General features: G+C 43.7%; 1 protein-coding gene across 9 annotated transcripts in view; it reads left to right on the plus strand.

Annotated features, from left to right (window-relative positions):
• RBMS3 (RNA binding motif single stranded interacting protein 3) overlaps positions 1-21201 on the plus strand; it is a gene marked incomplete at its 3' end in the record, with an annotated part of 1316912 nt that overhangs the window by 544684 nt on the left and 751027 nt on the right. For all 9 annotated transcript variants that reach the window (XM_084751857.1, XM_084751867.1, XM_084751868.1 and 6 more), the window contains one exon: positions 13475-13648. In XM_084751857.1, the coding sequence (XP_084607983.1) occupies positions 13475-13648 (174 nt within the window). The remainder of the gene's footprint in view (positions 1-13474; positions 13649-21201) is intronic.

The raw sequence follows: 21201 nt of genomic DNA on the forward strand, positions 1-21201 counted from the left end.
GACAGTTTTGTAAAATGGGTGTGTGTGTGTGTGTGTGTGTGTGCTGATTTTAGGCTCGCATGTCATAAAGCAAGCCATACCAGGAACTGAAAAATAGTTTTCTGTCAGAGAGAAACAATAACAAGCCGCTTCCCTCTCTTTGGAGAGGCAAGTGTGACACCGAGCAAGGGACTTCCGTTTGGAGAGATGTTACAGAGGGTAATATGTCAAAGAAGAGACTAGAAGGCTGCGGCTGAGAGAAGAGCTTAGACGTTTCCTTCAATTTCCTTGTGCAGCCTCCTTGTGAGTGGTGTGATTTAGATCCTTTTAAAAAAGGATTTGCTTGAAAGAAAACTTTTTAGACCATAGGGCCAGTTTGTCTCTCCCTCTCTCCGGCCTTTGTAAATGAACAAAGTCACCACTTGTCCCCATACGGGGTGCAAATAGAGGTCTGGTGTGGCTTTTACTGCCCTTTCAGGCTCCTCATTCAGCTGGTTATAAGTGGGATCTTTAGAAGCCACACAGCAGGAATCTTTTGCTTGGGGCACAGGGTGTGGGAGAATCTTTGAAATAACCTATTGAAACTCTTGAGTTGTTGGGAAGAAAGTGTCCTCTTTGGACTTCCTTATTAGCAGTACAGGAAATAAACACACACATACACACATACACACACACACACACAGGAAATGATAGCCTCTCTGTGAACTTCATGTCAGCATCTGCTTATCAAAAAGTTCATTGTGAATGCCTGAGAATTGTGGGTACTTGAGTATATGTATGTATGTATTGTATGTAAATTTATGTATGCATATACATACATGTACAGTGCCTACACACACTGCTACAAAAATACCCAGGCTGATTGGATGAATACTATAAAATATATATGCCTGGATAACATTTATGTTATTTTTAACTGTAGAAGCTAGATATATGACACGCAAGCACACATACACATGTTTTTAACAAGGTCTCACTATGAGGCACAGGCTGGTCTTGAATTCTCAGTCATTTTTCAGTCTTACTCTCCCATGCATATATATATATGCAGGAACATATGTATATACATTATATACGTGCCCTCATGTAGCCCCAGCTGGTCTTGAACTGATCATGTAGTCAAGAATGACTTTGAACTCCTCCTCTTGCCACTGTCTCTCAAATGGAGTGTCACTGAATGGCTAACAGGATTTGGAAATGCTGACTTGGGGACCAAAAGAAGATCAAACATGTATTTTACAGAGGGAAGTGAAGGAACATGGGAAAAAAAAGTGTTAGAAAAAAAACCCCACTCAAACCAGAGTAGGAGAAAATAAAGGGTGTCCCCATGATGATGCTCAGGACCCCTACACACCACGTGACTGCTTTTGCTGGGCCTGGAACGCCCTCCTCTCTCATGACATCTCTGCTCTGCTGCTTCTGCACTCTCACTCCTTCGTGTATCGTAGTGAGTTGTCACTCCACTGCATTTCCTCTCAGCATCACCTAAGTAGAAGAAGGTTCGTGTTTGGGCACAGGACTATCTTTCATTTGGGGTCTGCAAGAACCTGGAGCTCAAAATATAAACCAGCTCCTCTCTTTGTCGGTCTCCTCCGCTCTGTCCCCTAATCCCATACCTGCTCCAGTAAAGTAGTCTCTTCCTAGTTCAAATACCCAATATAGATGTGGGCTTCTCTGTGGTCTCAGACTGCATTCCCATAAGCCGTCTGGTTGGTGTGGACCAATTCAGGGGATGGCTTGGCTTTGTCAGGCTCAGGTTGGGATGCCGTCGGTAATGACCACATCTTATAAGGAAATGGATCAGGAAGAGCTGGGAATGGTGGCAAAGCTTCCAAGGCTGGGAAAACATTCTGCTGCAGTTTCCATTCTATGACTGCCTGGATACTACAAACATGTTATTTACCACACAAACATAAAATTCTCCTTAAGACTAGCATTGGGGGGGGGGAAGACTAGCATTAGCAGCACTTTAAGCTACCATTGGAATGCACCCAAAATAATCTCAGTGTGACCTTATTGACTACTTCTGTAATTGTCTTGAAATTTTTGTCTGCTGAGGACATTTGATAATAGTAACATCTACTTGTTTTTCCCTGATTGAACCCAGAGATCGCTGTCTGCATGATAATGATATCCCTAGCCAAGTCCTAGCAATATGGGAAGGACACAAGTATGGGTGTATGACATCATCACTGACAATGAAGGTGGTAGTTTCAGTCCTGTTGTCTATAACGTTGTAGAACAATATCTTTCCTGGTGACACATATCCATCTTCATCAGCACACTGTGATTTGCAATAAAAGTCCCCCCCAGATAAGACCCATTGATATCCCCTCATAGAAGTGGGTGGGGATGGTCATAAGAGCCCGACCACTCCTTCCTCATCCTCCCTCCCAGCTCTGTGTAACTTTACTCAAGCTACACATGTCTTCTGGCTGTTCCATAGAATATATGGAACATGGAAGAGTAACATGGAGGGACTTTATCTATGTATACCCCTATGGAAAGGTCATCGGCCGTACTGGGATGCAGCTATACTGGGATCACCCATGTTCCTGCAAGCAATCTTTCTCCCACATTCAGTAAATTAGCCCAGTCAACTAGTTAACTCCCTAAGTTGGACCGAGGTGGGACCATACCAATGAGTGGCTCGCATGCCTCTGACTCACAACAATCTTTTGAAACATGTATTTCTCTATAGACTTATTATTTTTTTGACCACACAGTGGATACCCTATACTTTATTTTTAATATATATTTTAATAATTTATTATATTACATCTCAATTGTTATCCCATCCCTTGTATCTTCCCATTCCTCTCTTCCTCCCATTTCCCCTTACTCCCTTCCCCTATGACTGTGACTGAGGGAGACCTCCTCCCCCTGTATATGCTCATAGGGTATCAAGTCTCTCCTTGGTAGCCTGCTATCCTTCCTCTGAGTGCCACCAGGCCTCCTCATCCAAGGGATGTGGTCAAATATGGGGCACCAGAGTTCATGTAAAAGTCAGTCCTTACTCTCCACTCCACTGTGGAAAATGTCCTGTCCATTGGCTAGATCTGCGTAGGGGTTTGAAGTTTACTGCATGTATTGTCCTTGGCTGGTGTCATAGTTTGAGCAGGACCCCTGGGCCCAGATCCGCCCATCATAATGTTTTTCTTGTAGGTTTCTAGTACCCTCTGGATCCTTCTATTTCCCCATTCTCCCTTGCTTCTCTCACCTAGAGTCCCAATAGGAAGTCTTCCCATCTGTCCCACTTTCTTGGTAAGTGAAGACTTTCATGGGACATGCCCCTTGGGCTAGTGTCTCGATATAAGTGAGTATATACCATTTGACTCTTTCTGCTTCTGGGTTAAGTCACTCATTATGATCATTTCTAGTTCAATCCATATGTCCACAAATTCCAGGAATTCCTTGTTTTTAATGGCTGAGTAGTATTCCATAGTGTAAATGTACCACAATTTCTTTATCTATTCTTCTACTGAGGGACACTTAGGCTTTTTCCATGTTCTGGCTATTATGAATAAGGCTGCTATGAACATGGTTGAGCAAATTTTCTTGTTGTGTGCTGGAGCATCTTCTGGGTATATTCCAAGGAGTGGAATAGCTGGGTCTTGAGGAAGCCTTATTCCCAGTTTTCTGAGATAGCGCCAGATAGATTTCCAAAGTGGCTGTTTGAGTTCTCTGGGTTGTTTTTGTTTTTGTTTTGTTTTGTTTGTTTTGTTTTGTTTGTTTGTTTGTTTGTTTTGAATTGCTAGGATCTGGAGATGACATATTGTTTTGGGTTTTTTGTTTTTTTGTTTTTTTAAAATATGATTTCATGCTGTCCTTTAGTCATCTTGCCATCTCTGTTTTTGGGAAGTAGCTTCCAGAGTTAGATGGAGGGAGTCTGAGGATAGATTCACCCATTTTTTCATGATTTCCCTAGGCCAGAAGCGCTGATGTTTCACTGGTCTGGATGGCAGGAGACCAGCCCTGTAGTTTGAGTCTCTCATAGCCAGTGATCCCCAGCTCCCCTGTACTGTGGGTTCTGTAATCATCCTGGGACTAAGAATGTGCACTGGGTCAGGCCAAAGTGTCCACAGCCTTCTGGGTCCCCTTGTGGTACCGGAGCTCTCCTGGTACTGATGCAGGTCAGGCAGAGGAGGTCTGATGGCCACTCTACTCCCTGTCTCCCCGAGATTTCCTTAGTCCCAGAGCTCTGATGCTCCGCTGGTCTGTGATTCCTGGGAGCATTTTGGGACTCAGACTGCTTGCAGAGTCCAGGTTAGTGTCACGAGGCCCAAACTTCGCACACACTGAGTCCAGTTAGCGTCTATGGACTCAACCTGAGCATTGAGTCCAGTTTGCATCTCTGGACCCAAATGGGTCTCGGGGCCCAACCCATGTGCTTAATCCAGTTAGTGCTGAGTCCAACCAGAGTCTCGGGCCCAAACCTCACACTGAGCTTGCTGAGCTCACCTAGGGTCTCAGGACCCGAACTGCGTGCCAAGCTCAGCTAGAGTCTCGGTTGCCGAACTGTGTACCGAGTCCAGTTTGCGTCTCAGGGCACAAGCTCTGCGCCGAGTTGAGCTTATGTCATGGGACCCAAACCGACCACCGAGCTCAGTTAGGGTCTCGGGGCCCAAATCTTGCACCGAATCACCTCTCCTGCAGCAATTCCCACCGGTCACCACGCCAATCGCCTATGCCGGAGGGTTCCTAGCTGCAAACCTCAGCTACAGCTGCTGCCGCTGTGGTCCGAGAACATCCGCGCTCCTCCCGTGTTCAGGGGTATGCAGGTTTTCTGTATTTTGATTCTTTCAAACTGTGAAGTACTCCCGCTGTAGTGAGGCGGGGAGCTTGGTGCTCCTGGTTAAGAATTCGGTGCAATTCCCTGAATCGTTTACTGGAGCTTCTAAACACGGTCTGTGCTGCTCGCTGCTATCTTGGAGTCCTAGGCTTATTATTTACCTTTTATTTTCCCTATAAACTTTTAAAAAATCTGTTACTTTAGCATGTGTATGTTGTAGAAAATATAAAAAAAATCTAATAATGTTTATTATTAAATTAGCCTATAATTATTATGGTGGTATTATCTAACCCACTTTCATAATTAATAAAGACACAGACACCTGTTGTATTTCAGAATAGCCTCGTTTTACCTGGGACTGGACAGATGTTAACCCTCTAACCTATCCTTATCACTTCCCAGCCCCCATCACAGGCCATCTGTTTTAATCATTCCTATCTGGGCTACTTCCCATCCATCCACGCCGATCTGGCCATGTGCTTCTCTCCAAGCTGACCCTGCACTTCTTCTTTCTACCTACCGCCTCATGGTTCCCAAACCCAGGTCTGTGAACCTCAAACTCCACCTCCCCCTCTTCTGCCAAATCCCAAGCTTCAGCACTGTTTATTAACCAATCAACTTTAAGTAGGTAGAGCAAGGTTTACACAGCAAGGACAGGCGTGTGTGAGGATGCACTCGTCTGGGCGCTAACCAGAACTTGGGGGCCAATAATTAGCATCAGAATACATAGCACCAACCAACCCCCAATGTGTGTGTGTGTGTGTGTGTGTGTGTGTGTGTGTGTGTGTGTGTGTGTGTGTACATTGCCTGTATGTATCTGTGCATCACAGGTATGCTGTTGCATCCAGTCCCCTGGAACTGGAGTTACAGATGCTTGTGAACCACCACATGGGTGTTGAGGATAGATCAGGCCCTCTGCAAGAGCAGCCGGTACTCTTACCTGCTGAGCCGTCTCTGCAGCTCCTCTGTGAACTCATTTCAACATATGCTTATAATATCCATTCTCATCTCCATGCACACTGTATTTGTGGAGGTAACAGTCACACAGTCACGCCTCGTTCTTCCTTAATCCTTAGCAGTCCTATGCCTTTTCCAGATTGCCTCCCAAGTTCTCCATCAGAAAGCATATGTGTTAACACCCATACTATTAGTGTTCTGAGAAACCAGGGACAGAATACTTGAAAGACCCAGGAGCAAATGTTCAATGGACATTATCAGCACTAGGCTGCAGATTATTCCTAGAGAGATGGTTGTGCTAACTGCACCATCTGCCCGCATCCCCAGACACGTGTCATCTTTGACTTTTAACCACAGCTATGACAGACAGACTGATTCACCCAGCTCTTGAGACACCCCATTTCCCCTGTGTGCCTTCCCACTTTGCCCCTCCATAATGTTCTCTGGTACCCAGAGATTCCATTCTCCAGGTCTAACCCCAGCTTGTAAATGACAATTGTGGGCCCTTATCCAGGGCCAAATGATCTACGTCCTAACTCTACAGAAGCCACTGCCTCTGGCCTTGCATATGGGCCTCTGCAGACCTGCGGTGCTGCGTGTACCCATGTACAGCCCATCTGCCTCTTCTTTCCTGTTTGCTTTGTGGGACTATCCTTTGTGCCCGCTCCCTCAATTAGATTTTTGAAACCTATCTGTTTTCCCCCTTAGAACCTGCTTCCTGAAGAGCCTCCCACAAAAGTCAGCACGAAAGCAGAATGATGGAAAAGGGGAGTTTCTTGAATTCTTGCCTGGATTTGAATCCCAAACCGAAGGCCTGGTCATCACAAGACCTTGGATTTTAAGTTACCTTCTCTATCAGTTTGCTTATCTATAACACCTACCTTATGACACTCCTAATGTTGCTAAGAAGAAGCCAAAGTTATTACAGTAATATTATAAAGCATTTGAAACAGGTCGTAGTGCAACATGGGCTCTGAGCAAGTATTGGCTCTTGGGACACTGTAGCCCTCGTCCAATCATGTCCAGGAATCTCATGAGGCTGCTTGCTCCTCCCTTTTTCTTGTTGCTCCCTTTTATTCTCTCTCTCTCCCTCCCTCTTCCCTTTCCTCCTCCCCCCTCCTCCCTCACGCCCCACCTCTTCTCCCTCCAGTTTCTCTTTCCTCTTTGAGATAGATGAGATACCTTGTAACCTAGGTTGGCCTTGAACTCACTATTTAACCCTGAGGATGACCTTGGACTTCAAATCCTTCTGCTTCCTCTTCTGGGGAAAGGAATGGAAACTTGGGGCTTCTGGCTTGCTGGGCAAGCAGTCTACCAATTGGGTTAGGTCCCCAGCCCCCACACTACGACTTTTCTGAGTGCATTTTCCTTCTGCCTTCTTTTTTTTTTTCTTTCTTTCTGGTATTGGCAGGCTGGATAGTACCACACCATTCCACCACTGCCTTCTGGAAGCATGCAAGAGGGCTCTTTTGTCTGCTGCTCCGTTTCATATTCTTCATCAGTCCTGACCCATGTCCTGGCAGAAGCGGAGGCAGCGCGGCCAGCTCTTGGCTATGCCGAAGCCCTTTGTCCAGGCTCTTTGCTCTTTCCGCTGGCTTCCTGCCTCTGGGCTGTCACATGCTCCCTGGCATGGCTCGCAGAAGGTGTGCCAAAGAGAGTAACTATAGTGGGGCTCGGATTAGGCAGCTACGGGGCCCAGGGAGTGAGGATCTGAGGATGACTGAGCCATTCTTTCCTTTTGTTTCTTTTACAGATTCATCTTCTGCTTTTGCAACGCGACGTGTTTTTCTTTGATTGAAATATAATTGATACAGAGTACAGGGCAGAGGTGCTAACTGTTCACTTCGGTGGGTGTTGGCAGTTGTAAGCATCCATACAATGATCCCCAAATAAGACAGCAAACATTTCTATTTCCACAGAAAGCTCTTATTTTCCTTCTGAATTAATTTCTCTTGAGGCGGCTCAGCAGTCACCTCTGGTTTCTCTTCTTATATACATATGTGGTTTTCCTTTTTATGAAAGTAGATATTTTTATACAATATATTCTAATCATATTTTCCTTTCTCCATCTCCTCTCAAACCCTCCTGACCTTCCCACCCATACAACTCCAATTTTTTTCTCTTTCTTTTTAGAAAAAAGCACAGGCAAATTTAAAAAAGAAAAGGCACAAAACATATACATTCATACACACACACACACACACACACACACACACACACACATACACACACACACACACACACACACACACACACCAAAAAAAATATAGAGCATCATTTATAAGTTAAAGATTAGTAAGGTAAACAATGTTCAAACAAAGCAATATAGGACAAAAACCTCCAAAATTACCACTGAGTTTGTGTTGGCCATCTCCTGCTGGGTGTGGGGCCTGCCCTTTAGTATGTTTTATGTACTCAGTGAGGCTCTAGTGCTGCCCGTCACACTTGGGTTTGGGATCTTCCACTGCAGCAGGGACCACCTACAAGTGGCCACAATCCTAAAGATGAACACTTTTCTCTCCCCTAACAGCCATCAACTGACAACAGTTCCGCAACTAGGGAGAGGCCTTGGGAGCCTCTCCCGCTGCTGCTTGCCAATTTGACTGGTTTGATCCTGAGCATTCAGGTCTTGTGAGGGTAACCATCCTGTGCATGTAGGCCTTGCGCAGGTAACCATCCTGAGCATTCAGGTCTTGTGCAGGTAACCATCCTGTGCATACAGGCCTTGCACAGGTAACCATCCTGTGCATGCAGGTCTTGTGCAGGTAACCATCCTGTGCATGCAGGTCTTGTGCAGGTAACCATCCTGTGCATACAGGCCTTGCACAGGTAACCATCCTGTGCATGCAGGTCTTGTGCAGGTAACCATCCTGTGCATGCAGGTCTTGTGCAGGTAACCAAGGCTGCTGTGTATTCACAAATGCAACCACCAGGACCTGTCCAGAAGATGGCATTTCACACTCATCCCCATCCCCTCCTATTTGTTCCTTCTTTCCAACTCCTCTTCCATCTTGTTTCTTGGGCTTTTTCTGGGGATGGTAGAGTTGAGATAGATGTCTTATTTAATGCTGAGCATTTGGTCACTTGTTCTCAGTATGCTGACCACTTAATAGATTTCTGCATTAGCTGCTGCACACTGTAAAAGGAAGCTTGTTTGACCAAGGTTGAGAGGCAGACAAATCTATCAGAGGAAACATTAAACATTTCGAAGGCAGTTTGGTACGGCCATTTACCAAAATAACAATACTCGCTTCTCCACTAGTCATATTCATGTAAAAATATAATTTCTTTTGGGAAAATGGCTTGGGGACACTGTGTGAAGATCTCAGCCAGCATTTCATATTGCTGGTAATTTCATTTTTAGTCATTACTCTTCTAGCTTGTACGGACCTGGTTGTTACAGCTTTACTTCACATTTTCCCCATGACCAGTGGGTTTGCAGCTCCTCTTGCAAGCTCAGTAGTCACCCCAGTATCTTCTTTGGTATATTTCCTTTCAGGTCATTAATGGCAGGATAATCTAGTCAATTCAACCAATGTTTTAAAGCCCTTGTTCTCATTTAAAAGGAATAACATGGGCATTTAGTGTTCCCTGAAAGATACAAAGACAGGGAGTCAGTCGTTTTGTAATAGAAAGGACCCAGTAATTGTCTTTAAAGTGTCAGCTAGGCTAAAGTTAGAAGGGAAAGGGGGGTCAAGAGACATTAATATAGTAAAAAAAAAAAGAGAGAGAGAGAGAGAGTATCAAATACTTTTCAGCCAGGAGAAGCACAGTAAAGGCATGCTTGTAGAAAGTCTGACTCCAGTGTCATTGTGGAGGGTCTGTCAAGGCTTAAGGTGGCAGGCCTTCCTTCCATCTCAGAAGTTCTCTTGTACACTGATGGAAGCCTTAACTGTGGAGAGTGAGATGGGGACAGAGAGGATAAAACACTTTACAAACTACTAACTTTTTTTCAATAAGATTCAATGACACTCATCATTGATGTTGAAAATGAGTAAACCTTACTAAGATGTCAAGGCAGTTGCTTTTTCAAAATGTAGTTGTGATGTTTTAAAAAAACAGTTAGGGGAGACCTTCTTCCAGCCCTTTACTCTCGGGTAGATTACTCTATCTTTGTAGCTGAGGTGTGTTTCTTGTATGCAGCAGAATGTTGGATCATGTTTACACATCCATTCTGTTAGTCTGTGTCTCTTTATTGGAGAGTTGAGACCATTGATATTGAGAGAGATTAATGACCAGTGACTATTAGGTCCTTTTATTTTGATGTTGGTTGTGACATAGAAACAGTCTGGTTGATCAATGGAATAGAATCAAAGACCCAGAGATAAACCCACACATCTATGGACATTTGATGTTTCACAAAGAAGCCAAATCCATACAATGGAAAAAAGATAGCATCTTCAACAAATGGTGATGGTCTAACTGGATGTCTACATGTAGAAAAATGCAAATAGATCCATATTCATCACCCTGCACAAAACTAAAGTTCAAGTGGATTAAAGACTACACACACATATAAAAAAAAAAAAAAACCCAAGACACACTAAATCTGTTAGAAGAAAAAGTGGAGAAGAGCCTTGAACTTATTGACACAGGAAACAACAACTTCCTGAACAGAACACCAATAGCTCAGGCTCTAGGATCAACAATTAATAAATGGGACCTCATGAAACTGAAAAGCTTCTGTAAGGCAAAGGACACTGTCAACAGAACAAAATGATACCCTACAGCTGGGAAAAGATCTTCACTAACCCTACATCTGACAGAGGGCTATTGTTCAAAATATATAATGAACTCAGGAAATTAAACACCACCAAACCAAATAATCCAGTTTAAAAAAATAGGGTTCAAAGCTAAACTGAGAATTCTCAACATAGGAAATCAATTTTGTACTTTCTCAGAAAATTTGGAATAGTTCTACCTTGGGATCCAGCCATACCACTCCTGGGCATATACCCAAAAGAAGCTTCACCATTTAAAAAGGGTGTTCACTCAACTCTCTTCATAGCAGCTTTATTCGTAATAGCCAGAATCTGGGAACAACCTAGATGTCCCTCAACTGAAGAATAGATAAAGAAATTGTGGTACATCTACACAATGGAATAGTATTCAACTATTAAAACAGGGAAACCTTGAAATTTGCAGGCAAATGGATGGAACTAGAAAAAGTCATCCTGAGTGAGGTAACCCAGACCCAGAAAGATATGCATGGTATATACTCAATTATTAGTGGATATTAACCCAATATACACGTCCTCTGAGAGACTCCACCCAGCAGGGGATCGGGACAGATGCTGGAACTCACTGCTGGACTCTGGGTGGAATGCTGAGAGTGGTATGGAAGAATGGGAGATGGAAGGACCCAGAGAACCCACCAGGAGACCATCAAGGCTGGTGGATCTGGACAAGGCAGGGGGGTAGGTACCATACAAACTGTTGCACCAACCAAGGGCAATACATGTAGTAAATCGAGAGCCCCCTATTCAGATCTAGCCAATGGATAGCTCGTTCTCCGCAGTTGTGAGGAGAGTGGGGACTGCCTCTGGCATGAACTCTTGGGCTCCCAATTTTATCACTTCCCCTTGGTTGGAAAGCCCAGCAGCAGCATCACACAGAGGCAGGGGAAGCAGGCGATCTAGAGGACACCTGGTAGGCCGTGGTCATGCGGGGGGTGAGGAGGTCTCCTTCTGTCAGAGGTCTAGGGGGAGGCAAATAGGGCAGAAGATGGAGGAGGTGGGAATAGGAAGATACAAGTGAGGGGACCACAATGGGGATATAATCTGAATAAAATAACATAGTTATGGGGAAGATAGATGTTTGGAGTAAAGCAATTAACCCATTTCACTTTTGTATGATAATTTAAATGTTGGTTTCTTTTTAGTGAGAGAGAGAGAGAGAGAGAGAGAGACAGACAGAGAGAGAGAGAGAGAGAGAGAGAGAGAGAGAGAGAGAGAGAGAGAATATTAAGAAAGTGACATAAGACAGGACACACAGCTTGGGTGTGAATGTTCCAACAGATGGGAACATGGTGTGGAGAAGAGAGACCACCATGTCTGACGTCACTGAGAGGATGACTGCTGTTAGTGAACTTAACTGAACTAGGAGAAGACGGTGGCTACAGACTTCTCTGTACATTAAGTGTCAGGTTCCTGACACATGTAAATGTGGAAACAGGAACCTAGCCAAAGTAACACAGGGCTTACTCAGGAAAGCATCTGAGTTCCTGAGGGCCGTGGTTTTCATGGGGCATTTGGTGAGGCTAAGTCGGGACCTAAGGGGAAATTCAGTGGTCAGGTCCTTTCTCTGTTCTGGGCTTTTATGTGGGTACTGGAAATCTAACCTTGGATCCTCATATTTATATGGTTAAAAAAATAGTATCAAATAGTTTTCAGCCAAGAGAAATACAGTAAAGGTATGCTTGTAGAAAGACTGACTCTGGCGTCATTGTGGAGGGTCTCCCAGGCCTTAGATAGCTACTTCTAATGACTATGTCTGCCCTTCTTGTTGACTTTTGACCTCTGTGGACCGCAAGGTGGCTATCATGATGATGGGCCAAGCAAATGGAGAAGCAGGGACAACCAAATATGGTTGGTTGCCTCCATACAGCTCTTTTATGGTTTTGTACTTTACATGAATTCATTCATCTGTGGATTAAAATTTAAGTTCTCTTTTTCTTTTTAAAAGACCGAATTGCTCTCCGGGTCTAGTTATCCAAAGATGCTAAGATCTGTCCTCAGAATTGTCATTGGTCTGCATGTCTGATATCAGAACCTAACCCAACAGATCATGGGCCCTTGGATGCAAGTTTCTTTCCGCTGGGTTTCCAGAATATAATAGAAATACGATTAGCACATTTTTCCCAATGATTGAGTTGGCAAGCGCCATGGATTTATAAATAGAATTTATTGTGAAAGTCACCGTGCTACTGGGATAAGTGGTTCTCCCAATCTGATTCTAGAAAGTGCTCTCTGAAAAGAAACTATTATGTGCCTCCTGATCTGGGGCCATCCGAAGACAATGGAGATAACAAGGGACTTTTGTTTCCAGTATATTCTACCCTGTGTGTCATGGTGATCAGCCAGTTCTACTTGGCATCGGGGAAATTAATATTTTACCATTCTTCCATTTTCAGTGACATGGGTAGAGCAGGTTGGGGGTAAATGACTATTTCCAACCCTACACCATGTTGCTAGCTTGAGGTGGTACAAGGGTGAACTGCTGGAGTGTGCCCAGACTTTTGAAGAGGGTCTCCCTAGGAGAGCAATAGACCCATAGAATATGAAGGCCAATTAGAATTGGGCACCAATCTGGCTTTCAATCTAATCTGCATAATGAAATTCTTATTTACCACAGGAGAATGAGACAAATGGTGAACTTCCAAAGTAACCACTATGGGCAAGGTCATTTATGTAATTGAAGGTAGGACTGTTGCTATCTCCTACCAAAGGGTCACTCATTTCTAAAGGATAGATGTGCATGCCATAGCTAGGGGGAAAATAGTTTTGATGAAATCAGTGTTAATAAGGCTTTGTGCTAGGTGATCCAGGCAAAACTGTAATACAGGGGAGATACTTTGATCTCAGTTAGAAGAGAATTTAATGTTTCTTCTACAGCCAGTGGCTATTTCCATGGTTAGCTGAGTCGTCTGCCCTGTCCTCACAGGAGAACGCATGGCGCTGCAGGAGAATGCGTGATGCTTGGTTTGTCCAGAGCTGAGTTTACATTATATCTCTTTCTTCCCAACAGTCTAACTCCACAGTGAGAGTCTATCCAACCAGCAAGTCACGAGTGACCATGAGCCCAGGCTTTGGCTCCCAGTGGAGCAGCAGCCAACCTGCCTGGAACACATACTCCTTCCCAAGAGCGAGCTTGCACTACCAGTCTCATGCCAGCTACACCTGCTGCACTGGCCACCCTGTGGTAAGCACCCCGTCTCCCAGTACTCGGACTCACTGCACGGTTGTGTTTTAAGTTGGTCTTTCTGTGAAATGGGTTGCTTTTCTAAAAACACACTGCAAAAACAGGTGGTTAGTAGAACTGTGTTAGGCATTCAGATGACAAATATTCAGATGGTCTCTGGTGACAGCTGGTATTTTATTTGAAGTTATTCCTAGGTGGTGCAGACAGCATGGTTTTATAATGGTGCGCTGGGGGATTGAATGTGTGGCTGTTTCTGGTTCGATTCTTCTGGCTTCCTCTTGGCTGCTGATGTGGAATCTAGTTGGTCACTGTTGTGTTTGGGAAGAAAAGGAGTGTTAAGATGACAGACAGTTGCGAGATTCTGGACACTCCCACTTTCCTCTGTGATCTTTTGAATTATTTGTTCAGATGTAAATGATTCAAGTATTTTTCAGCTGCTACTACATGGAACTTGGGTTGTTGGTCTAAGTGACTTAGAGGGCAGGAGATATAAACATAGTCTTGAAAAAACAAACTCATGGAATCTGAGAAGCTTGCAGAGTAAGATGTTTCTTCTTGCCACTGTGTCTTTTATGTGTCTTAATCCAAGGACTGTAAACTAAGCCTGTTGTGTTACTGTAAATTGCCCTGTGGTGACTGTTGGTTAGGGAGATCTGTGTTGATTATTAGAGAGCCAAGAACTGTTCTTTTCAGGGCTCGGTGCTTCTCTTCTGGCTGCTCAGCCCTAGTAGGTGTGGGATCTGTAGCCATTCAACTTTTCGTTGTAGACTGCTATATTATACGACCTGGTTAACACTTAACAATTATGAAGTTATAAATTAAGCTTGGCATCTAAGTTGAAGCAATATATTGTTTTTTATTTAAAATAATTTATTCAGACTAGATCTCAGTTGTTATCCCCTCACTTGTGTCTTCTCATTCCCCCCCCCCCCCGCTCCCTCTTTCACCCTATTCTCCTCCCCTAGGCTTGTGATAGAAGGGGACCTCCTCCCCCACCATATGACCACAGCCTATCAGGTCTCATCCTGATAGCCTGCTTACTCTTCTTCTGAGTGCCACCAGGTCTCCCCACCAAGAGGGAGTGGTCAAATAGGGGGCACCAGAGTTCATGTCAGAGTCAGACCTCATTCTCCACACAACTGTGGAGAACGCGCTGTCCATTGGCTAGATCTGAATAGGGTTGACTGCCTGCATTGTCCTTGTTTGGTACAGTAGTTTCTGTAGGCCTCCCTGGGTCCAGATCTGCTAGCCTTGATGGTCTTCTTGTAGGGTTCAATATATTGTAAAATTAACACTCAAAAAAAGTCTCAGGACATATACTCAAAATGAGGGTTAGGATGACTTTGCTCAAAGGCAGTGTGGGAATAATGTCTGATTTACATTCCAAGAAACTTTCCATGCAGTAGTTAGGCTTCCAGTATCCAAGTGGGCATGGGAAATAATATATGCCCTAGAGGACAGAGAGGCAGCTCAGTTAGTACAGTGTGCATGTAGCTTACACAAAGCTCTGGGTTCAGTTCCCCAGCGCTGTATGCACCAGACATGGTGGTGCACAACTGTGATCGTAGCACTTGGGATGTGGTGGCAGTATGCTTGGGAGTTCAAGGTCAACTATGTATAAGTAAACATGTGAATAAATGACTTGTTCAATAACTAAGAATATAAGCATGAGGATGGTTTTGGATATCTTAAATAACTTGGAAGAAGTTCTTTAATAACTATTCTTATTCTTCCATCAAACATTAGTCCGCATTATTATTCATTTATAATTATTCACTATTATTATGTTCTCGCTTCCTAAAGAGTGGAGAAACTAACATTTACACAAATAAGCCTATAAATAAAGATTTAAAAGAAGCAAATGAACAAGAAAAATATTTAGCAGTGTTAAATCCAGTGCAGACTCTAAGTTGATGAGTTGGTGAACAAGAGAGGTTGGAGCTTTGAGGTTAGGTGGTCAGATAAGTCTTTTTTCAGACTCCACGTGAGTGACAAGCACAGGTATCTATGCTGATCTCAGGAGAAAGAGAAACCCAAGCAGGGAAAAGGTCACACAAATGAGCCTGGAGAGAGGAGAATAGGAGGAAGGCAAAGTCAGAGGGAAAGTGGGGATCCACGGTGTCTTGTTAGGGTTGCTATTGCTGTGGCAAGACACCATGAACAGGTGAGGGAGAAAGGTTTTATTTGGCCTACACTTCCACATCGTAGTCCGTCACTGAAGGAATTCACATAGCGTGGGAACATGGAGGCAGAAGCTGATGCAGAGGCCACGGAGGGGTGCTGCTTACTGGACTGCTGTCATGGCTTGCTCACTGTTCACTCTGCCTTCTTGTAGAACTCAGGACCACCAGCCCACGCGTGGCACCAACCACAAGGGGCTGCGCCCTCTCCCATCAGGCACTAACTAAGAAAATGCCTTACAGCCAGATCTTAGGGAGGCGTTTTCTCAACGAAGGTTCCTTCTTTTCAGATGGCTTGAGCTTGTGTCAAGTTGACATAAGACTAGCCAGCACACACAAGTAAGCAGTGCTTTGTCATCTATACCTAAGTGTGGTGGAAACCACTAATGTGTTCATGTGATTGGGCATGTGATACAGTTTGCACATGGGTGTGCATATGTATGGAGGCCAGGATAAACTCAGTTATCACTCCTCAGGGGCCATCTGCCTTTACTTGCGGCAGAATTTCTCAGTGGCCTGGATCTTACCAAGTTAGCTAGGCTGAGTGGCCAGTGAGGCCCCGGGGTCCTCCTGTCTCTGTCTCCTCAGTGCTGGCCTTAGAAGCAAGCCCCATAATCCTCAGGATTTTCTATGTGTCCTGGGGTTGCAGTCAGGACCTTGGTTTGCATGCACTTAACCAATGAGCCTTCTCTCCAGCCCCATTAGAATGTTTTAAGTAAGGAAGTAGTTGCAGCAAATCAGTTGAGAGAGAGAGAGCAATGAGAGAACAGAGCCATATTAGGCGAGCATCCCATGCATGCACATATCACTGTAAGACAAGAGGAGCTCTTTTCTCTAGCCTTTGATCCCCCTGATGCTCAAAATGTAAGCAACTTTTCATAATAATAATACAATTTGCATATATCTTGGTAAACATTTGTTTAGTAACCAGTTCTTTGTTTACTGTGTCTGTTTAGTTTTTCCCTTCAGTTATTACTTTCAAACCCTAGTAAAGCAAATCATAATTTGGTATTTCTATTCATATTCTTATTTACTTCAAGGTCATCTAATACAGCTGATATTGATTGCACATTTAGTATTTTCCAAGTTTGATACTATGTCATATATACTTTTTTAAAAGTTCAAGGCAATAGTTATTATCATATTATCATGTCATTTTAAAGATTAGTGTAATTAAATTCTGAAAAATTAAGTTTGTGCTCCAAGTTACACAGCTCATGGTGTGTAACTCGATGCAAACATGAACGATTTCACTTTCCAGTTTTCTTATTTATCTTATTTCCTGCACTGTCTTTTCTCACGGTATCTCAATGCCTTCATCTACCCTTGAGAATAATGACATGTTTGTATTGCACACCTAGATCTTTCTAATTGTTTAATCTTCAACGTGTATGTGATTCCTTAGAGGAACATTCGTATTTGTGGAATTTTTAATTTTACACCTGGGGGTAGGGTTGAAAACAAGCATTATCCTGTCTTCTGGTCTTGTAAACTACCGGGCAAACTAGAAGATGTCCAGCTGCCTTCTGTTGTCTTAAACCCAGCAACAGCTGCTGCCTTTTGTTAGACCACAGAGAGTAAAGAAAGGCAGGAGGCAAATAGAAATAACAGATTAGGAAATTCGTAGAAGAGAATCATGAGTGTTGTGTTTCTGAGTTCAAGGACGCTCTCGGGATCGGCGTCAATCCTTACTTGACGTTCTCCCTTTAATACGACATTTAAACCTTTCTTTCAAATTGTCTTCCCAAGCCTGATCAGATGACATTCAACTCTTGACTCTGAGATCAGCGGCCACTGAGCTCTGCTAATGGTTTGTGACTAGAACTGTGTCATCTGAAAGTAAGCCAGTGGTTCACTACTGGGTGACTGAGAGCCAGGTCAGGATGCCCCCACTGGAGACATAGATTGTTTCGTAACTTTCACTTGGATTCCTTTTGTAAGCTGAAATACTAGAGAAATATTTGGGGCTGCAGAGATGTGAGAATAGATTCCACAGTCTCCATGTAGCCTAGGAAGCAAGGAGAGTTTGTGGTTTTAGACCACGGGGCTGGAATCTTGTCTGTATGGATTCTCAGAGCTTTTCTTGAGACATATAATTTAGTGGCCTTTAGTGGGATGACAGTTGCTCTAGGTACCTCATAAAACTCTCATCTTGTATAGAACTCACCAGGCTGATTAAATGTTTCCAGTTCTCTAATGTCTTGGGGTTTCAGGAGCATCAGCCCACATGATGTGTGTTGTGTATTCAGCCCATTATGATCAACAGACTTCCTTTTGCCTGTTCCCATACTAGGGAGGACTCCTGCTATCTCAGGAGCATCTAGGTAGCAACATGAAGTCATTGTTTACATCTCAGAATTTTGGTAGCCTCAACCTGAGCAAGTATTTTCTCAGAGCCCTTTGGCACTTCACTGTGGTAGTTTCCCATGACCAATGAAACAAGCCACCACAAGTACAGGGGCTCAAATTACCATGCCTGTACTCTCCAACAGTTCTGAAGGTCGGCTTCTAGAATGCATCTCACTGAGTCAAAATCAAGGAGTTGGTAGGGGAACACTCCGAAGAGCCTTTGAGAAGGTCTAGGAAAAGGGTTCCTTGCTTTTCTAGTTATGGCACTACATTGCCAGTGCCTGTTGGCACGGGGAGCCTGTTGGCTCATCCCTGATCATTTAGACTAGCACTTCAGACCTCCATCTCTCATCTTCCCCTTGGTGTCTGTATGGTATCCGGTCCCGACTTTCCAAATGAGGGTGCTCCTGGTGACTTTTGAGAGATCACCTGAAAAATCCAGAAGCGTCTCCCCAAACACAGGTTCCTAATTAATACAAATCACAAAATTCCTTTGTCTTAGAGAGGAACAGTTTGTCACCAGGTCTAGGGATCAGACCAAAGACATCTTGGTTTATTCAGCCTGTCATAATCACAATATTCAGCCACAGAATGGCTAAGTTCTGAGGCATTTGTCAGGCCTGGTGTTTTTCCTGAAAGTTATCAGTATTTCATTGAAGAAGGTAGTGAAGGCTTTCATGGGACATGCCCCTTGGGCTAATATGCAGATATAAGTGAGTATATACCATTTGACTCTTCTGCTTCTGGGTTAACTCACTCATTATGATCATTTCTAGCTCAATCCATTTATCCACAAATTTCGGGAATTCCTTGTTTTTAATAGCTGAATAGTATTCCATAGTGTATATGTACCACAGTTTCTTTATCCATTCTTCTACTGAGGGACACTTAGGCTGTTTCCATGTTCTGGCTATTATGAATAAGGCTGCTATGAACACGGTTGAGCAAATTTTCTTTTTGTGTGCTGGAGCATCTTCTGGGTATATTCCAAGGAGTGGAATAGCTGGGTCTTGAGGAATCCCTATTCCCATTTTTCTGAGATAGCACCAGATAGATTTCCAAAGTGGCTGTACTAATTTGCATTCCCACCAGCAATGAAGGAGTGTTCCTCTCTCCCCACATCCTTGCCAGCATGTGGTGTCGCTTGAATTTTTGATCTTAGCCATTCTGATGGGTGTAAGATGGAATCTCAGAGTTGTTTTGATTTGCATTTCCCTGATGACTAAGGAGGTTGAGCATTTCTTTAAGTGTTTCTCAGCCATTTGATATTCCTCTGTTGAGAATTCTCTGTTTAGTTCCAAGCCCCATTTCTCTATGGGTTATTTGGTTTGGTGGTGTTTAATTTCTTGAGTTCTTTATATATTTTGGATATTAGACCTTTGTCAGATGTAGGGTTGGTGAAGATCTTTTCCCAGTCTGTAGGCTGTCGCTTTGCTCTCTTGACCAGGAAACTGAGACAGAGGGGAGGACATTCTATTGGGACTCTAGATGAGAGAAGCATGGGCAAATGGGGAAATAGAAGGATCCAGAGGGTCCTAGAAACCTACAAGTAGAACATTATGATAGGCAGATTTGGGCCCAGGGGTCCCACTCAAACTAAGGCACCAGCCAAGGACAATACAGGCCGTAAAACTTTAAACCCCTACCCAGATCTAGCCAATGGTCAGAACATTCTCCATAGTAGAGTGGAGAGTGGGATATTACTTTCTCACATACTCTGGTGCCTCACCTTTGACCATGTCCCCTGGAGGGGGAGACCTGGTGGCACTCAGAGGAAGGACAGCAGGTTACCAAGAAGAGACTTGATACCCTATGTGCATATACAGGGCGAGGTAATCCCCCTCAGGAACAGTCATAGAGGAGGGGAATAAGGGGAAAATGGGAGGGAGGGAAGAATGGGAGGATACAAGGGATGGGATAACCATTGAGATGTAACAAGAATAAATTAATAAAAAAAGGAAAAAATAGAAAAAAGAAGAAGAAGAAGAAGAAGGTAGTCAAAGAAGATTGCTGGTTTGTTTTAAGTATGCTCAACACAATCCACAACCATCGGGGAAGAGAGCCTGCTTCAGGGATTGTCTGGGTCTGAGTGGCCTGTGGGAGGATGTAGTCATGGTTGCTACTTGACCATCCTTGACTGTGTGTGGCACCATTTCACGGCCTGAGCCCCAGACCACATGAGTATAGAAAGCCAGCCATGTGGTCAGTTGCAGGAAGCAAGGTAACCTGGGTACATTTGCTTTTCTCTGCTATTGACTGGATGTCATGTCATGTGAGTAGCTGCTTTGGGTTAGTTCCTACCTCAACTTCTTCTCAATGAGGCATCGTAACCAGAAATATAAGCCAAAGAAACCCTTCCTTCCCTGTGGATCTTTGTGTCAGAGTGGTTTAAATCACAGCTACAGGAATTAAACCAGACATGAGCTCTTCAATGATGTATCGTCATGTACCCTATAGTTCAGCAGTTCTCAACAGGTGAGTCATGACCCCTTTGGGGGTCACATATCAATTATCCTGCATATCCGATAGCTACATTATGATTCATAGCTAGTAAAAGTACAGTTATGAAATGGCAATGAAATGATTTTATGTTTGGGGGGGGCACCACAACATGAGGAACTGTATTAAAAGCTTTCAGCTTTAGGAAGGTTGAGAACCACTGCTATAGGGTTTCCAAATTATCAAAACTCACAAATAGGAGTTTTATGTTTTTGTCTGAAACCCAGTTTTTCTATTCTTAATTGAGGCAGATGGATGGTAGCTATCTATGTAAGAACCCTTTTTAACATACTTGGGGCAGAGTGGACTGGGAGGAGAAGAGGAGTCTGCTGTCAGGATATAAAGTGAATAAACAAACTTTAAAATTATTCCCAAAATGCTGATTTTTTTCCCATATAGTCATTAATAGTGTTCCTTTTCTCACAGAAGTATTCAGGTTTAGAACATATATTGCATAGTCCCTCTAATATAGCCCTTTGCCAAAAACAAACAAACAAAACAGAAACAAAGCCCACATCCCTTGCA

The sequence above is a fragment of the Acomys minous genome (genome assembly GCF_964271855.1).
Source record: "Acomys minous genome assembly, chromosome: 13".
NCBI classification, from domain to species: Eukaryota; Metazoa; Chordata; class Mammalia; order Rodentia; family Muridae; genus Acomys; species Acomys minous.